At 45.1% G+C, this 18,685-nt stretch overlaps 1 protein-coding gene across 1 annotated transcript in view; it reads right to left on the reverse strand.

Moving 5' to 3' along the window:
* The window catches only part of TAB2 (TGF-beta activated kinase 1 (MAP3K7) binding protein 2), an 86,689-nt gene that overhangs the window by 19,363 nt on the left and 48,641 nt on the right, over nt 1-18,685 (reverse strand). The window contains exons 3-4 of the mRNA XM_044290737.1: nt 16,989-17,175; nt 14,614-16,048 (exon numbers count right to left, since the gene is read on the reverse strand). Coding sequence (XP_044146672.1) covers nt 14,614-16,048; nt 16,989-17,090 — 1,537 coding nt within the window. The 5' untranslated portion in view covers nt 17,091-17,175. The remainder of the gene's footprint in view (nt 1-14,613; nt 16,049-16,988; nt 17,176-18,685) is intronic.

Genomic DNA, 18,685 nt, shown 5'->3' on the forward strand with positions numbered 1-18,685 from the left:
TTTTTCCAGGGTGCGGGTGACAACACAGAGAGGCTCCGAGTGTCACCTCTGGCACCCATGGCATGGTTCGCCACAACTGTCCTATAATGTCCCCAACCTAAAAACAAACATTTCATACTATAACACCACTTACGAGCGAGAGAGAGAGAGATAGAGATAGAGATATATATATATATATATATATATATATATATATATATATATATATATATATATATATACACACACACACACACACACACACATATACACACATCCGATCAGAGCTCGAGCCTAATATTCAATCAGCAAGGGGGTGACACCCTGCTTTTGTTTAGTCTAGTGTCAGTGCAGAGTTACTGCAGCTGAGGCCTAAGGTGCAGTAACCCAGCACGGCCACTGGACTGAACAGAGCTGTGCTTCCTGTTCCATTCAAATTGCTAGTTCTAGTACCAGAGGCTGCGAGAAACAGCTGATCAGTAAGATGTGGGGTGCTGGAATCAAAATCAGGAGCATGGAAAAACCCCTTTAATGAAAGATTTCCTATCTGGACATTTATTACATATCCACAGGGTATGCCATAAATGTCCAATAGGAGAGGGTCCCACCTCTGAGATGCTCTTATATTAAGAATGGGATCAGGTCACTCCCCCAATAGGAACGCACAGGAGGCTGCTAGTGCACAGCTTGCCTCTCTCCATTCAGACTTCCAGATAGAGCATCCCCTGGATTCCAGGCTGGCCCCGTTCTTGAAACAGGAGTAGCTTCCACAGGTTGGACCGCTCCATCAGAGATTTATGGCAAATCCTGTGAATATGCCATAAGTGCCCTGATTGAAAAAACCTTTAGTCATTTTTTCTTTGTTGCCACATTAAAATTCAACATCAATGCAAGTTTATGAAAGCTCTTCTACAAAGTCAAAGTTCAACACATTGGACAACAGTAGGCCTCAGCAGCAAATTTCTAGGCTTATAGCCTACCTGGCTCTTGGCCAGCCCAGCCACAAAGAAATTCCCATACAGCAAAGCCTGCTATAAGGCAAAACAAACTTCTAGATCTACTCCAGTAAGGTTTTTGGCAGCATCCATACAACCTAGTGAAATCTATGTAAAAATCACCCTTATATATTGCATTGGAAATCATTTTTTAGGGCTTGTGCTCATCCTTTGCAGTTTTCTTGCCTTTAACCCCTTAGGGACACGTTTCCCGAGTCCTTAAGGACCCATGACGTACCGGTACATCATGAGTTTAACCCCTTAAGGACTCAGCCCTATTTCACCTTAAGGACTTGGCCATTTTTTGCAAATCTGACCAGTGTCCCTTTAAGTGCTCATAACTTTAAAACGCTTTGACTTACCCAGGCCGTTCTGAGACTGTTTTTTTGTCACATATTGTACTTCATGACACTGCTAAAATTGGGTCAAAAAAGTTAATTTTTTTGCACAAAAAAATAAAATTTTTACCAATTTTTTTGAAAAAATTAGCAAATTTCAAAGTTTCAGTTTCTCTACTTCTGTAATACATAGTAATACCCCCAAAAATTGTGATGGCTTTACATTCCCCATATGTCTACTTCATGTGTGTAGCATTTTGGGAATGATATTTTATTTTTTGGGGATGTTACAAGGCTTAGAAGTTTAGAACAAATTTTGAAATTTTTCAGAAATCTTCAAAATCCCACTTTTTATGGACCAGTTCAGGTTTGCAGCCATATTGTGAGGCTTAGATAATAGAAACCTCCCAAAAATGACCCCATTCTAGAAACTACACCCCTCAAGGTATTCAAAACTGTTTTTTTAAAAACTTTATTAACCCTTTAGGTCTTCCACAAGAGTTAATGGCAGATGGAGAAACAATTTAGAAATTTCTATTTTTGGGAAAATTTTCCAATATAATCAATTTTTTCCAGGAGTAAAACAAGGGTTAACTGCCAAACAAAACTCAAAATGGGTTGCCCTGATTCTGTAGTTTGCAGAAACACCCCATATGTGGTCGTAAACTACTGTTTGGCCAAACGGCAGGACATAGAAGGAGGGGAACACCATATGGGTTTTGGAAGGCAGATTTTGCAGGACTGGTTTTGTTTATACCATGTCCCATTTGAAGCCCCCTGTTGCACCCCTAGAATAGAAATTTCAAAAAAGTGACTCCATCTAAGAAAGTACACCCCTCAAGGTATTCAAAACTGGGTTTACAAACTTTGTTAACCCTTTAGGTGTTCCACAAGAGTTAATGGCAGATGGAGAAACAATTTAGAAATTTCTATTTTTTGGAAAATTTTCCAATATAATCAATTTTTTCCAGGAGTAAAACAAGGGTTAACTGCCAAACAAAACTCAAAATGGGTTGCCCTGATTCTGTAGTTTGCAGAAACACCCCATATGTGGTCGTAAACTACTGTTTGGCCAAACGGCAGGACATAGAAGGAGGGGAACGTCATATGGTTTTTGGAAGGCAGATTTTGCTGGACTGGTTTATTTACACCATGGGTGTCAAACATGCGGCCCGCGGGCCGCATGCGGCCCGCAATGAATATTTTTGCGGCCCGGCAAGTATTTCTGAACATGAGCGCGCTGCTATCGGCGCGCTCATGTTCTCTCAGCAGCACGGGGAGAAGGAAGCTGTCCTCCCTCCCCCTGTGCTGCTGCCGCTGCCACCAATGAGAAGAGAGGGGGGGGGGGGGGAGGAGGGGCGGGCGCACTGCGCCACCAATGAGAATAGAGGGGGGGAGGAGGGGCGGGCGCACTGCGCCACCAATGAGAATAGAGGGGGGGGGCCGCACTGCGCCACCAATGATTGGACTATTTCCACACAGAGCGGCGCCCAGCACTCACCATTAGTCCTGGGTACCGCTCCGTTCGCCCGCAGTGCCCCATTACTGTCTCCTCTCCTGCTCCACATGCTGCTTACTATCGGAGCGATGGGAGGAGACATCAGCTTCACTAGTGGGCGTTCCTTCTCCCTGCGCTGCGATTGGACAGCGCTACAGCCAGGAAGAAGGAACGCCCACTAGTGAAGCTGATGTCTCCTCCCATCGCTCCGATAGTAATCAGCAGCATGTGGAGCAGGAGAGGAGACAGTAATGGAGCACTGCAGTCGAACGAGCGGCGCCCAGGACTAATGGTGAGTGCTGAGACATCGCTGGGCGCCGCTCTGTGTGGCCTGATAGTGAAAGTAGTTTAACACAATACAGGAGGCGGGTGCCGGCAGCAGAATCGCATTGCCGGCACCCTGCCCCTGACAGGGAGCTGCGATCAGAGGCAGTTAACCCCTTAGGTGCCGCACCTGAGGGGTTAACTGCTGATCTGCCAGTACCCGCCTCCTGTATAAAGGGGTAATTTATCATTGGTGGTGCAGTGTGTCCCCCCCCTCAACCCCCCCATCCCATTAAAATCATTGGTGGCACAGTGCGCCAGCCCCTCTCAACCCCCCCCAGTATTGAAATCATTGGTGGCAGTGGCCACAGGGACCTCTCCCCTCCCCCTCATTGGTGGTGCAGTGGCAGCTTCTGATCGGAGCCCCAGCTGTGTAAGCCTGGGGCTCCGATCAGTTACCATGGCAGCCAGGACGCTACAGAAGCCCTGGTTGCCATGGTAACATCCCTGATGCTGTGTGCACAAGGCACAGAGCAGTAGGGACAGTGTGAAGTTCTATTCACCCTGATAGAGCTGAATAGGACAAGGGATGAAAGATCCCAGGTTCTCGCCCCTAAGGCTACTTTCACACTTGCGTTCAGAGCGGATCCGTCTGAGACGGATCCGCTCATATAATGCAGACGGTGGATCCGTTCAGAACGGATCCGTCTGCATTATATTGTAAAAAAAATTCTAACTGTGAAAGTAGCCTGAACGGATCCGTCCAGACTTTTACATTGAAAGTCAATGGGGGACGGATCCGTTTGAAGATTGAGCCATATTGTGTCATCTTCAAACGGATCCGTCCCCATTGACTTCCATTGTAAGTCTGGACGGATCCGCACGGCCAGGCGTTTTTTTTTTATGCGGCCCACATAAACTAAAATTTAGTTTTTTTGGCCCATGTTAGCCTTTGAGTTTGACATGCTTGATTTACACCATGTACCCTTTCAAGCCCCCTGATGCACCCCTAGAGTAGAAACTCCATAAAAGTGACCCCATCTAGGAAACTACAGGATAAGGTGGTTGTTGTTTTGGGACTATTTTAGGGGTAAATATGATTTTTGGTTGCTCTATATTACTCTTTTTTGAGGCAATGTAACAAAAAAATTAAATTCTAAAAATGTTTCTACATTCGCTATTTAGTTTTGTGGAACACCTAAAGGGTTAACATAGTTTGTAAAGTAACTTTTGAATACCTTGAGGGGTGTAGTTTCTTAGATGGGGTCACTTTTTTGGAGTTTCTAGTCTAGGCTACATCAGGGGGGCTTCTAATGGGACATGGTGTCAAAAAAAAAAAAACTGTCCATCAAAATCTGCCTTCCAGAAACCGTATGGAGTTCCCTTCCTTCTATGCCGTGCGGCTATATAGCCATTTACGACCACATATGGGGTGTTTCTGCAAACTACAGAATCAGGGCCATAAATATTGAGTTTTGTTTGGCTGTTAACCCTTGCTTTATTACCGGCAAAAGGGATTCAAATTGAAATTTTGCCCAAAAATGGGTGTTTTGGCACCGTTTTTGTTTTATATTTTTAACACCGTTCATTCGAGGCGTTTGGTCAAATGTTATTTTTATAGCGACGACTTTTACGCACGCGACGATGCCCAATATGTATGGCTCTCAGACTTTGGAGACACTAAGCAGGCATCCTAAAAACTGCGGCCCTCCAGATGTTGTAAAACTACAATTCCCACCATGCCCTGCTGATGGCTGTAGGTTGTCTGGGCATGCTGGGAGTTATAGTTTTACAACATCTGGAGGGCCGCAGTTTGAGGATGCCTGCTCTAAAACTAATATTTTTTGGGGGAAAAAAAATTGTTTCTGTGTCTCCAAAGTCTAAGAGCCATAGTGTTTTATGTTCTCTAGTGGACTGTTGGGGATTATAAAAATTTAGTACTCCATGGAAGTGTGATACTCCTTGAAGCAATCGATAACGCAGAGGCCCGGATGATCGGGGCAAGTGTCACATTGAGTGGTGGTGTCCTTCCGTATCCCCCTCTTGTGACACACTCTGCATCTTTTTTGGGTTCGTCCCTTCTTTCCAGTATGGGGGACCACACCTGGAAAGTGTTGGCCAGGGACGATCCGGGCGCCTCCAGTTCCCGAGGTACTCCGGCCTGCTCTTTCCCGGTCCGAAAAGATCAGGTCTTTGAGGACTGCCTCATAGAATTGGAGGAATGTCCCTGTGCTGCCAGCGCTTCGGGATAGTACAAAAGAGTTGTACATGGCAACCTGCACCAAGTAGACCGTAACTTTTTTGTACCATGCCCGGGTTTTGCGCATGGCATTATATGGCGTGAGGACTTGATCAGAGAGATCAACTCCTCCCATATACCGATTGTAGTCGACGATACAATCGGGCTTGAGGACTGTTGCCGTGGTACCTCGCACAGAGACTGGGGTGGTGCTGTTACCGTGGATTGTGGACAGCATAAGGACATCCCTCTTGTCCTTATACCTGACCAGCAACAGGTTTCCACTGGTAAGTGCACGGGTCTCACCCCTGGGGATAGGTACCTGGAGGGGGTGGGCAGGGAGGCCGCGCTGATTTTTCCGCACGGTCCCACAAGCGAACGTGGATCTGGCGGCAAGGGACCTGAACAAGGGAATGCTGGTATAAAAGTTATCCACGTACAAGTGGTAAACCTTATCCAGCAGTGGGTGCATAAGGTCCCACACGAGTTTCCCGCTAACACCCAGAGTGGGGGGACATTCTGGGGGTTGAATACGGGAATCTCGCCCCTCGTACACACGAAATTTGTAAGTGTACCCTGAGGTACTCTCACAAATTTTGTATAGCTTCACGCCATACCTCGCCCGCTTTGTGGGAATGTATTGGCGGAAACTGAGTCTCCCCTTGAACGCAACGAGAGACTCATCAACCGCGACCTCCCTTCCAGGTACGTAGGCCTGCTGAAATGTGGCCCCAAAGTGATCGATGACCGGCTGTATCTTATACAGCCGGTCATAGGCAGGATCACCTCGGGGTGGACATGCTGCATTATCGGAATAATGCAGACATTTCCGGATGGCCTCAAACCGGGGACGTGTCATGACCATACTGTACAGTGGGGTCTGGTATAGGACGTCCCCACTCCAGTATTGCCTGACACTGGGTTTTTGGACTAGACCCATATGCAGCACGAGGCCCCAAAATGTCCTCATTTCGGCTGCACTGACCGGCGTCCAGCCACCGGGTCTAGCCAAAAATGAGCCTGGGTTTTGAGCGACGAACTGTTGGGCGTACAGATTCGTCTGCTCCACCATCAAATTCACCAGTGGGTTACTGAAAAAAAAAAAAAAAAAAAAAAAAAAAAATAATGTCTATTTCAGTAAACCCCACTGTGGGAATCTGGATTCCAGGATTGCCAGCGAAATCCGGAATCTCAGGCTCAAAGTCCACTGGGGGACACCAGCTAAGTTCATCGGCAGGGGGCTCCGGTGAACTTATTTGGTGGGCCGGGAAACCAGTACGAACCCCAGGGCGGCTCGTACTAGGGTGGGCCACAGGATCCCTAGCATGTGTGGCCCCTGGCTCCGCCTGGCGGCGTCTCCGCCGCCTTGGTGGCTCATCGTCATCCGATGATGATGAGGAGGATGCAGATGACAAAAGGAACGTGGGGTCATCCTCATCCTCACTGGGGCTCTCTGAGTCGGAGGCAATCTGGGCGTATGCCTCCTCGGCCGAGAACACCCGGCGGGCCATGGGTGTGTGTGTGTGTGCGTGTAGGTGTGCGTGTGTGGAAACCTTTATTATATGTGCGTGTGTGTGGGGGCAACGGGTGTTCGCGTACTAAAAAAAGGAAAATAAAGGGGCAAGTGTTAGGGAAAAAAAAAAAAAAAGTTCAAAGTTGCTGATCAGCGGTACAACGCTGATCAGCGGTGGGGCGGGCGATGCGCTAACAGTGGACGGACGCTAAAGTGCCGACCAGTCAGCGAACGCAGAAAAAAAAAAAAAAGTGGTGGTAAGGGGGCTAGTGGTGAGGGGGGGGGCTGGGGAGGGCTGGGTGAGGGGGGGGGCTGGGGGAGGGCTGGTGGGGGAGGGGGGGCAAGTGGCAGGGGGGCTCTGGGGTCTGATAGATGGATCAAAAAAGTTGTGTGTAAAAGTTTTTTTTTTTTTTTTCCTAACTAACTTTTCCCTTCTTTCCCTTCCTAATGGTGCCTCTCCCTCACTGACCCTAACCTACCTGAGTGGCGATGGGTGCAGGAGGGTGATGGATGCCGATTAGGGGGACACAGGAGCTGGTGCTGGACGATGCTGCACGGTCAGGGTGCTGGACAGGAAGAGGAGGGGAGAGAGGAGCGCAGGAAGTTTGAATCTCGCGCCTCTCTCCCCTGCACCAATCAGCACCCTGGACAGCAGTGTTCAGCACCAGGGCCAGCACCGCCTCCTCAAATCCTCGGACTGCGATTGGTGGTGTAAAATTACGCCACCGATCGCAGTCTTTTTCCGGTTCATCGGGTCACAGCACACCCGAATGGACCGGAAACGCAGAAAACCGCAGGTCTGAACTGGACCTGCGGTTTTCTGCGATCGTCTATACGGGGGGGGTCAAATGACCCCCCCCCCCCTGCGTTGTTACGGGATGCCGGCTGAATGATTTCAGCCGGCATCCCGTTCCGATTAACCCCCGCGGCGCCGGAATCACGAATTAAAGCCATGACGTACCGGTACGTCATGGGTCCTTAAGGATTCGGGAAACATGCCGTACCGATACGTCATGGGTCCCTAAGGGGTTAAAATAAGATTGTGGCGCCCCGGGGGTTAATCTGAACGGGATGCCGGCTGAAATCATTCAGCCGGCATCCTGTCACAACGCCGGGGGGGGGGGGGGGTTAGTGTGTCGCAGGCGCCCGCCTCCCCTTGAATAATCGTTGGTGGCCAGTGGTATACCAGGGTGTCAGCACATTGCTGACACCCTGGTATAAACATCTGACATCGGTGATGCGATATCAGTTGTTTAACCCTTTCCATAGCGCGATTCGCACGGACCGCTGTATGGAAAAGGTTAACAGCTCAGGGAGCACCCTCCCTCTCCCATCAGGGGGCTGCTGTGCCTTTGCAGCCCCCCGACAGCCCCGTCCGCGCAGTTGTGGCTACAACTGAGCAGACGGGGAAGGTTCCCATGGCAACAGGACGCCTTCTCAGGCTTCCTGCTGTCCATGGTGCTGAACAGATCTGTGCTAAAGGCATAGATCTGTTCAGACAAAGTGTAAGTAAAATACAGTACAGTACCCTATATAGCGTACTGTACTATACAGACATCAGACCCACTGGATCTTCAAGAACCAAGTGGGTCTGGGTAAAAAAAAAAAAAAAAAAACATTTATCACTGAATAAAAATAAAATACACTACATATTAGGTATCGCCGTGTCCGTAACAACCTGATCTATAAAACGGTCATGTTACTTTCCCCGCACGGTGAACGCCATAAAAATAAAAACTGAGAAAATTTTGCCCATGTTCTTAAAGCGGACCTTTAAAGTCGCATGTATGCCAAAATAGTACCAATCAAATCGTCATCTCATCCCGCAAAAATCATACCCTACCCAAGATAATCGCCTAAAAACTATGGCTCTTAGACTATGGAAACACTAAAACATGATTTTTTTTGTTTAAAAAATGAAATTGTGTAAAACAAATAAAATAGTATACATATTAGGTATCGACCGGCTCTATAAAAATATCACATGACCTAACCCCTCAGGTGAACACCGTAAAAAAATTAAAACTGTGTAAAAAATCTTACATCACAAAAAGTGTAATAGCAAGCGATCAAAAAGTCATATGCACCCCAAAATAGTGCCAAACAGTCATCTCATCCCGCAAAAAATGAGACCCTACTTAAGATAATCGCCCAAAAACTTAAAAACGATGGCTCTTAGACTATGGAGACAAACTTTTTTTTTTGTTTTAAAAATGAAATCATTGTGTAAAACTTACATAAATAAAAAAAAAAATTGCATACATATTGGGTATCGCCACGTCCGTGACAACCTGCTCTATAAAATTACCACATGATCTAACCTGTCAGATGAATGTTGCAAAAATAAAAAATAAATAAAAAAAACACGTGCCAAAAAAGCTATTTCTTGTTACCTTGCCGCACAAAAAGTGTAATATAGAGCAACCAAAAATCATATGTACCCTAAACTAGTACCAACAAAACTGCCACCCTATCCCGTAGTTTCTAAAATGGGGTCACTTTTTTGGAGTTTCTACTCTAGAGGTGCATCAGGGGGGCTTCAAATGGGACATGGTGTCAAAAAAATAAATAAATAAATAAATAAATCCAGCAAAATCTGCCTTCCAAAAACCGTATGGCATTCCTTTCCTTCTGCGCCCTACCGTGTGCCCGTACAGAAGTTTACGACCACATATGGGGTGTTTCTGTAAACTACAGAATTAGGGCCATAAATAATGAGTTTTGTTTGGCTGTTAACCCTTGCTTTGTAACTGAAAAAAAAAAAAAAAAAAAAAAAAAAAAAAAAAGGAAAATCTGCCAAAATAGTGAAATTGTATCTCTATTTTCCATTAAATCTTGTGCAACACCTAAAGGGTTAACAAAGTTTGTAAAATCAGTTTTGAATACCTTGAGGGGTGTAGTTTCTTAGATGGGGTCACTTTTATGGAGTTTCTACTCTAGGGGTGCATCAGGGGGGCTTCAAATGGGACATGGTGTCAAAAAACCAGTCCAGCTAAATCTGGCTTCCAAAAACTATACGGCGCACCTTTCCCTCTACGCCCCGCTGTGTCGCCGTCCAGTAGTTTACGGCCACATATGGGGCGTTTCTGTAAATGGCAGAGTCAGGGCAATAAAGATACAGTCTTGTTTGTCTGTTAACCCTTGCTTTGTTAGTGGAAAAAAAATGGGTTAAAATGGAAAATTAGGCAAAAAAATGAAATTCTCAAATTTCATCCCCATTTGCCAATAACTCTTGTGCAACACCTAAAGGGTTTACGAAGTTTGTAAAATCAGTTTTGAATACCTTGAGGGGTGTAGTTTATAGAATGGGGTCATTTTTGGGCGGTTTCTATCATGTAAGCCTCACAAAGTGACTTCAGACCTGTAGGGGTCCCTAAAAATTGGGTTTTTGTAAATTTCAGAAAAGCCTTGTAACATCCCCAAAAAATTAAATATCATTCCCAAAATAATTCAAACATGAAGTAGACATATGGGGAATGTAAAGTCATCACAATTTTTGGGGGTAGTACTATGTATTACAGAAGTAGAGAAACTGAAGCTTTGAAATTTGCACATTTTTCAAATTTTGGGGTAAATTTGGTATTTTTTTATGCAAAAAAAATATATTTTTTTAACTTCATTTTACCAGTGTCATGAAGTACAATATGTGATGAAAAAACAACCTCAGAATAGCCTGGATAAGTCAAAGCGTTTTAAAGTGACACTGGTCAGATTTGCAAAAAATGGCCTGGTCCTTAAGGTGAAATAGGGCTGACTCCTTAAGGGGGTTAAAACCAGCAGCATTGAGAGAGGGGGGGGGACATATGCAAAAAACTGATCAGTCTCCCAATGAGCCAAATCATTTCAGCACACCCCGCCATCAATGCTACATTTGAAAACAGCGCATCTGTGTGGCTGTACCCCAACACTTGAATAAATGGAAGAATCTGTAAGTGCTCCTTCACACTGCGCTTTATGCTGCAAAATTGTAGTGTGGGCTCTGGGCCAGAATTTCAGCAGACACCGCATAGTGTCTGCAGTTGGCGTGGCCAGCGGTTTTAAGACATGACTGTGCCAATGAAAGGACATCTATTCTTGAGGAGGTTGGTCTGGACAGATGTTGCTTGAAGCTGTGTGTGTGGAGTGGGGGACCGCTTGTGGTTTATCTCCATTAAGCAGAACTAATCCAAGAGGAGGTCCACAACATCCAAAGTGAACAACCATGGAGATTTCAGCTGCAGAGTATGCACTGTGTGAAAATAGCCTAAATGAGAAAGCAACTACATCCATCTGCATTGCATGCGTTTTCACACATCTGAAGAAAAACTGAAGAATAACCATCTACATCTCCTAGCAGCCATCAGTGAAAAGCCAGATGCCTTCTGTATATCACACAAGCCCCATTCACTTCTACGGAGCCAGAACGTACAATATAGAAGACGCTGTGATCATCAGTAATAAACAATGTCCATGTACACAGACCCATTGAAATGAATGGGTCAAGATTCAGTCCTGATGCTATGCGTCCGCTACACGCATCACATCTGGAAAGAAAACTCGCCCGTGTGAAAGAGCTCTAAGGGGTTAAACATTATTCACTTAAGCCGAAAACTGAAAGCAGTGCTACATTCAATTAGTGTTCTGCTCTCGCCTTTTACACATCAAGTCACAATATTATTTTATGGGCCGTATATTCAGATAGGCAATCTGTAGAATGAACAGGTATGGAATAGAAGGGGGTCCAGTCCGTACACCCAGCCTTCCGTTCTGCTGCAGTTCACAATTTCAAAACTGCAAGATCATGTTAGAATAGCTGAAGCCATGTTCTTAAAGCGGACCTGTCATATTTTTTTTATTGTAGATAAACAACTTTACTTGCAGGGTACCCCCCCACTGATGCTGCCACCCTGCCTGTTTTTTTTTTTTTTTTAATATGGCTCCTACGCCCAGAAGGAGACGCCAGGGTTTCTCAATGGGTGTCTCCTTCTCCCTGGCTGTGCCGACAGCGGAGCGTCACAGCCAGGGAGAAGGGGGTACCCTGCAAGTAAAGGTATTCAGCAATACTGAAATAAAAAATAATTAAATTAAAATTTAGAAATCTCTGCAGCAATGTACTGTAAATCCAGAACGTAGGAATACTGTGGTGAGCAGAGGCTCCATTACCATCTCACTATCTGGAGCGGCTTTGTATATGCAGGTCACTGGAGACAGATTCCCTTTTTACTGAAGTGTAGTTTTCACTAATATAAATAAATATATATACACTATCGTGAGACCCCCAGCAGTTACATGGATAGAGGGGGTAGAATTGTGATAAACCGTTCCACTGTCTAATTACTGGAAATATTAAAAATGTATTTTACTCCATATCCCATAAAACATCTATAACACAAATGGGCGATGTATTCTGTGTATATACCCCAATATGGTGGTTAATGCCCCACTGGGTGTGTGTTCTTCAGCAGACAAAGAAAACTGTAACATACGATACGCTCATCATAGCGTATGTAAAATGGATCCCCCCGTGTGGGGATCAGTGTCCTCATCCAGCCAATTTCCCTGAGTGCAGGTCGACTGTAAAGCATTGCAGAATACTCTTACTGCAGTCTGCATATCCGCCATTAGTGGTGATCTACCCTGTTTTAGGGACTGCTGAAAACACATTTAATCTGAGGTTAGCAGACAATCCCACTCCAGTATCGCTGACCCTAATTGCACCCTTAGAAGGCCTGCCAAAATCCTGAAACCTATCCAAATGCATTTTCTCTAAAAATTGATTCATCGGGGGATTTTATATTGTAAGAGAGAATGAACTACACTGTGTACAGTCTAAAACGTAGCTTTAAATAAATAATTAAAAGGATAATATTAACACAAATATATACTAAAAAAATTTGAACTAAATGCAAAAAGATGATATAAAGCAGAATTAGAAGCCTATAGTTTGCCTCACAATCCAAAAAATGTAAGTGGTCACCCTTTCACATGACAGCACTAGCAGGATTTAATTATGTAAATCGATGCAACCATAATGCGATAACATTCCGCTCCTCCGGCTCAGGGTTACACTGCACAGAATCCAGATACAAGTCTCCACCAGGACTGTGCCTAGACCATCCCCGAGACTATTCCTGCCTAAAAGTGGAGCATCCACTGCAACAGGAGTGACCCTACTTCTCGGTGACTAAACCCTCACTTGTCACTTAGGTCATCCTGATACTTTCTTCTATTGCTTTGCCAAATAGTCCCAAAGCGTTTCCCCAGTTCGATGAATGGTTTTTCACAGGACCAGAGTAAGAAAATTATCCTTAAAGTGTAATTGTCATTTCAGTTTAATGTTTTCTGTGGGAAATCCTTAGCATTACTAAGGACAGTCTGTCTTCAGCATTTTACTGAGTGCTGAAGATGCCAGTGTATAACAAGTCAAAGAGGCCAGCTGAAAGTAGACTGAAGACAGGCTGCTGTAGCGCTTCGCTAAGACGACTCTCTACATCCTGTCTTCTAAAACAAAAGAAACCTCTCTTTCTCTAATGAGGTATATTACAAAAAAAGGTTTAACATCCCTGACACAATATAAATAAAAATAAATATATATATAAAGAAACATTAAAGCATAAGATGACCGCATCATATAGGCAAGAGGGAAGGGGACCCTCAGGCAGCAGGCAGGCTCTTTGGTCAGTAGAAGAAGATCTGATCGCAAAACAATATTGCAAATCGGAAGTGATGAGTTAGACATGACACAAGGTGTAATCAGATATGCGATCAGGTTGAGTCTCCTGGCACTGGTGCCAGTTAGATAAGTGTACAGTAACATAACACCATTATTTACACCAAATTACTGCATATGGTGATACAAGTGCCAAGAAGGAAAATTGCAAGTTACTGAGACTGAAGATCCAGATGAATCTCCAATAAAAATAAATCCTGGCAGACGAGTCATCTAGTAAGAGGAATCCATGTGACACCAGGGGCAAACCTGTGCTGTGTGCGGAGGAGGAAGCAGCCCTAGTCTTTTTTCCTTTCCAGCCCCCACGGACTGAAGAACCATTTGATTTCTGTTGCCCAGACCTTGTCTGATGTGGCTTGCTTTTATGGCATATGAAAAAAAATTATATTTCCACTACGTTGTGGGAAATCCTCCATCAGGCCTTGAGAAAGGATGCGGAGCAACCATCGTCCTCTATATGTGTGTCTGCCTCATATTTTAACCTGCCAAAAAGCACTAAGAAATAAAGCCTTCCAGTGCCATTATCAGTAAGGGCCATGGATTTACACCTTTACTGAGATGGAACTGCTGGCTATATTACACAGTGCAACACTGAATAAATTAAATGGTTAAATGGGCTAGCCAAGACCTATAATGCTCCCCATATGCCCAGGGCCCTCACACGAACTTACCTCGCTCCCCGGCATGGCTGCCACTGCATCTCCCCATCTCGTGAATGAAAACATGCAGTGGGGCGGGGAGAAGGAGGCTGAGGGGAAGCCAATAGCAGGCCGTGACGGGAACAAGCCTCCCTAGCATCGCAGGCGACACTAGGGAGGCTCGTTCCCATCAGTCTGCTATAGGCTATCCACCCCTACCGATAACGGATGGTTTTTATCCGTGCAATGGGGAGATGCAGCGGCAGCCATGCCGGCATCAGAAGAGATGTGGGTGCCAGGGAGCAAGGCAAGTACTATCTGTGTGAGGGGCATTATAGGCCTTGGATAACCCCTTTAATATTAAAACCTCAGAAACAACTGCAAGAACTTAAAAACAATCCAATTCACCAAAACTATAAATAGGGGATATTAAAATTTACCTTGTGTATAGGCTGCGTCATCGGAACCCACGCTCAGCTTCCGTACATCATTCATTCTATCATGTGCTAAAACAGGGTCTGTTAGATGGATACCTTCTGGCTCTGCAAACGGAAGGAGATTTGTAGGCTCAAAAGTTGGGGACACGACACCAGGGGAAACTGACGGAGGTTTGTTTGGGGACACAGTTATTTTAAAAGTATATTTTGTATTGGGCTGAGTCACTACAACACGAGGCGATGTTGCAGATATGTTGTTTCCAAGTGCTCGGCTTTTGGGTGGATGATGATGAATGAAAGCAGGTCCCATGCTTACTTGCCCAGAAACATTTCTTGCTGTACTGGCGGCACCGGGATTAGCGGAAATAAAAAGTGTTGGCTGATTTCTAACAATCTGGTCATCGCTACCAGGAGCTGAAATATAGACCTTAGGCTGGCTACGGCCTAGACCGTCATCTGCATTTTGAGGACCTGCAATGTAAACAGTAGGCTGGTTCCTTGACTGGTTATTCAAAGCACAAGGGTTTGTGGAACTTCGAGAGCTTGTGGAACGCAGCATTGAGTTACTCCTTTGGGGTGGTTCAAGTTTAATTTCTATCTGGTTTTTCCTGGGACCAGTTGAGATATTTTGAATGTTGTACTGGGTTGATGGCTGGGAACCACCTGATGAATGAAGCACTGGGGCTTGAGGAGTGGTGGGTGAACTAATGGGCATATACACATGAGAGGTCTGATGACCCTGCTGATTAGGCTGTGCTGAGGTATGCGACTGAGTATAAGAAGAAGGAAGGGTTGTCCAAGGATTGTGCTGTGTGGGATAAGCCTGCTGTTGTGTGGGATTCGGAGACATCCAGCCTGATTGCTGTTGGGTCTGTCTTGCTGTTCCACCTTGAGAAGTGATATATGGTCTAATATATATAGAATTTCCATGTGGACTGTTATGTGCAGGCGGTGGGCCACCATGTATGTGCAAAGATGTAGGGGTATTACGATTAGACTGGATATTTGGAGCCAAGGTAACCATGATGGGATTGAACCTGGTTGTTTGCAAGCCGGAGCTTTTGCTGCCCAACTGAAGTCCAAATTGATGGCCCGGGTTCGAAGCATTGATTGTATTTGTCATCCCAAAGACATTATAGCTAGAAGGCATAACAGGCGCAGTCTGTGGCTCTTGTTGGTACAGTTCATTGTTGGATTGTCCTCCCTGAAGGTGTCCATCACTTATGCTGTGGCTTAAAGTCCTGCTGTTTCCATTTATTCTGCTTCCATCTCTGCCCTCATGGTACTGAGACTGCAAATCCAAATTAAGGGATGTCATGTGATTTCTTAAACCAGAGATGCTTGATTCTTCAGAAGGAGACACGTCGCCTTCACCATACAGATACTTTGTACTCTCTTGAGAAAGGACTGCACAGCAAGCATCCAGATTGTTGTTATTCTAGAAAAGAATGAGGGAAATTGGGAAATTTTACTCTTAACATAAAAAAAGAAATTTACACATTCTGAGGCTCTGTACACAAAAAGATCCAGATCTTTTCTTTATTTTCTAACAAATACCACAGACCTTTATTGGGTTTTCCATCAGGTTTACATAAAGATTTCTATGGGGACACAAGATGTGCGGCCTGGCTCAGGAAATGTGGACCTACACTTCCGGGTCCGCATTTTCGTTCACGAAAAAAAAAAATGAAGGATGGCCTTATGCCTATCCCATGCATGCTTAAACTCCTCCACTGTATTTGCAGCTACCACTTCTGCAGGAAGGCTATTCCATGCATCCACTACTCAGTAAAGTAATACTTCCTGATATTACTTTGAAACCTTTGCCCCTCTAATTTAAAATGATGTCCTCTTGTAGCAGTTTTTCTTCTTTTAAATATTCTCTCCTCTTTTACCTTGTTGATTCCCTTTATGCATCTTTCCTTGTACATACTTGTACAGCAGCAGCTTATGGGCACCCAGCACAGCATCAAGTTTGACCAGACCTCACAGTCACCATGAGAATGACCATAACCTCTGACTTCTTTGCAGACTCTGCAGAGCCAGTCGGCCAGGAATCTTGGTGAAGTGGCTGTGGGTAGGGACCTCCTTCCTTGTCAACACCTGAGCGGCTGCTTATAGGGCGAGGACAGTGGTGTGTAATGATGCTGTGCCCTGTGTCTCTCTGTGGGGGGGGGGGGCTGAGCCCTTCACTGTCAGTCAGCGATAAAGTGTAGACATAATGGGGGAGCTGACGGAGGACTTTCCTACTATAAATATTAATAAATTAAACTCTGCACAGTCTTCCCCACAGATTTATAAAAGAATAGGAGGGTGAAGCCAGGTCATAGGTTAATAAACATTAAGTGCATTTTTTTCAAATCATGTCAACCACCAACCTGCTGCATGCATCGGGAAACAACAACTTCAGGCACCTCTGGAAATTTCTGCCGCAGGTCATTTAAAACCTGAAAGTCCACTTGCGAGCTTCCTTGGGCCATTCGTGTATTGCCCGAGCAGAACTGTTCTTAACAGTACAGTTCTAGGCTTCGGTGGAACCCAACCTCATTCCTTTATAAGCATTTTCTGTAAATAAAGTGAAAGGAGGTCAAATGTGCACAAAACAATCTTAATAATAATGTTTTGTATTAATGGATCTGACTTACAAATCTTTCAAGATACCTTTTAAAAATTTTGTTCACAATTTTTAGCTAATGAAAAAAAACAAAAAGCCCTCACTTTGTGTAACTGGCTTCATGAGTTTTCCCTGTTATCTACCATCTTTGTCATGTAAGCTTACCCTACGTAAAGTATATTGTCAGCAAATCTGAATGCAGGGGTAAACGGCTTACAAATATGTATGCACATACTTTATACTGCTGGAGGGCTTCTCTCAATAGAAGCTTGCATTTACATGGCCTAAATGAAATGTGCCTTGGAGGGAGGTGTTTGTCTTTTTTCAGATCCAGTTACTTCTGGTGGATTCCAGAATCTGTTGACTACAGTAAAAGGTTTTGACGTATTGGTAAAAATGCAAACTGTAACCACAGTGTCTGAAAGGTAAGAGGGAGAGTGATCCCTCTGTCCTCTGACATGAACCCCACTGCAACATTGTGGGGTTCTGAACGGTTACTACAGCAGCCTGGGGCTTTGTGAAGGCCCCCAGGCCTGCCATAGAAAGTTGCCTGTTTTGTAGGTTTCTAACTAAGCAAATGTAAGGGGTTTTCACTAACTTCAGTGGCCCCGTTCTTCTAGTTAGCCGAGCTGACAAAGACCAGAGGAGTTCTCTCCTCTGTACTCTTCTGCTGGCTGTGAAGAAGTGTCTGCAGAGCATTCCACAGGAACAGGTAGGGGGGGGGGGGGGGGAGATCCTTTGTGTATCAGCAATGTCACCATACTATACTTGTAGTCCCACACATACAACATGCTGCAGTCAGACGAGTCACACTGTAGGCAGGGCAGCACTTTTATTCACTCCCTTTGCAGAGCAGGATGAGGGGAAAGGCAGTCTTTGTCGATATATATTCATAAAGAAAATGTCAGATTGTTACACGCCCCCACAGCTCTGAAACTGCATGTCAATCAAGGTTAAAGAGGACCTTTCACGGGTGCAGACATTATAAACCAAAGTATCAAGATATGTAGGGGATAGTGCAGGGATCTAACTGCACTTCCTATTTTTCCTGGGCGCCGCTCTGTTCGCCCGCTGTGTCTCCCATTGCATTCTCTCGCCTGCTATGCTAATTTTAGCATAGAAGCAATGCGGAGGAGACTGAGTATTTCTCTGTGGGCGTCTCCTTCTCCCCTGGCTGTAGCACTGTCCAATCGCAGAGGAGAGCGTCACAGCCAGAAAAAATAAAATAAATAAAATTTAAAAAAAATTCTAAATCAATTTCTCCCTGGCTGTGACTCTCTCCTCTGCGATTGGACAGTGCTACAGCCAGGGGAGGAGAAGACGCCCACGGAGAAAGACTCAGTCTCCTCCGCATTACTTCTATGCTAAAATTAGCATAGCAGGCGAGAGAATGCAACGGGGGACACAGCGGGCGAACGGAGCGGCGCCCAGGAAAAATGGTAAGTGCAGTTAGATCCCTGC

The sequence above is a fragment of the Bufo gargarizans genome, chromosome 4, assembly GCF_014858855.1.
Source record: "Bufo gargarizans isolate SCDJY-AF-19 chromosome 4, ASM1485885v1, whole genome shotgun sequence".
Taxonomy (NCBI): Eukaryota; Metazoa; Chordata; class Amphibia; order Anura; family Bufonidae; genus Bufo; species Bufo gargarizans.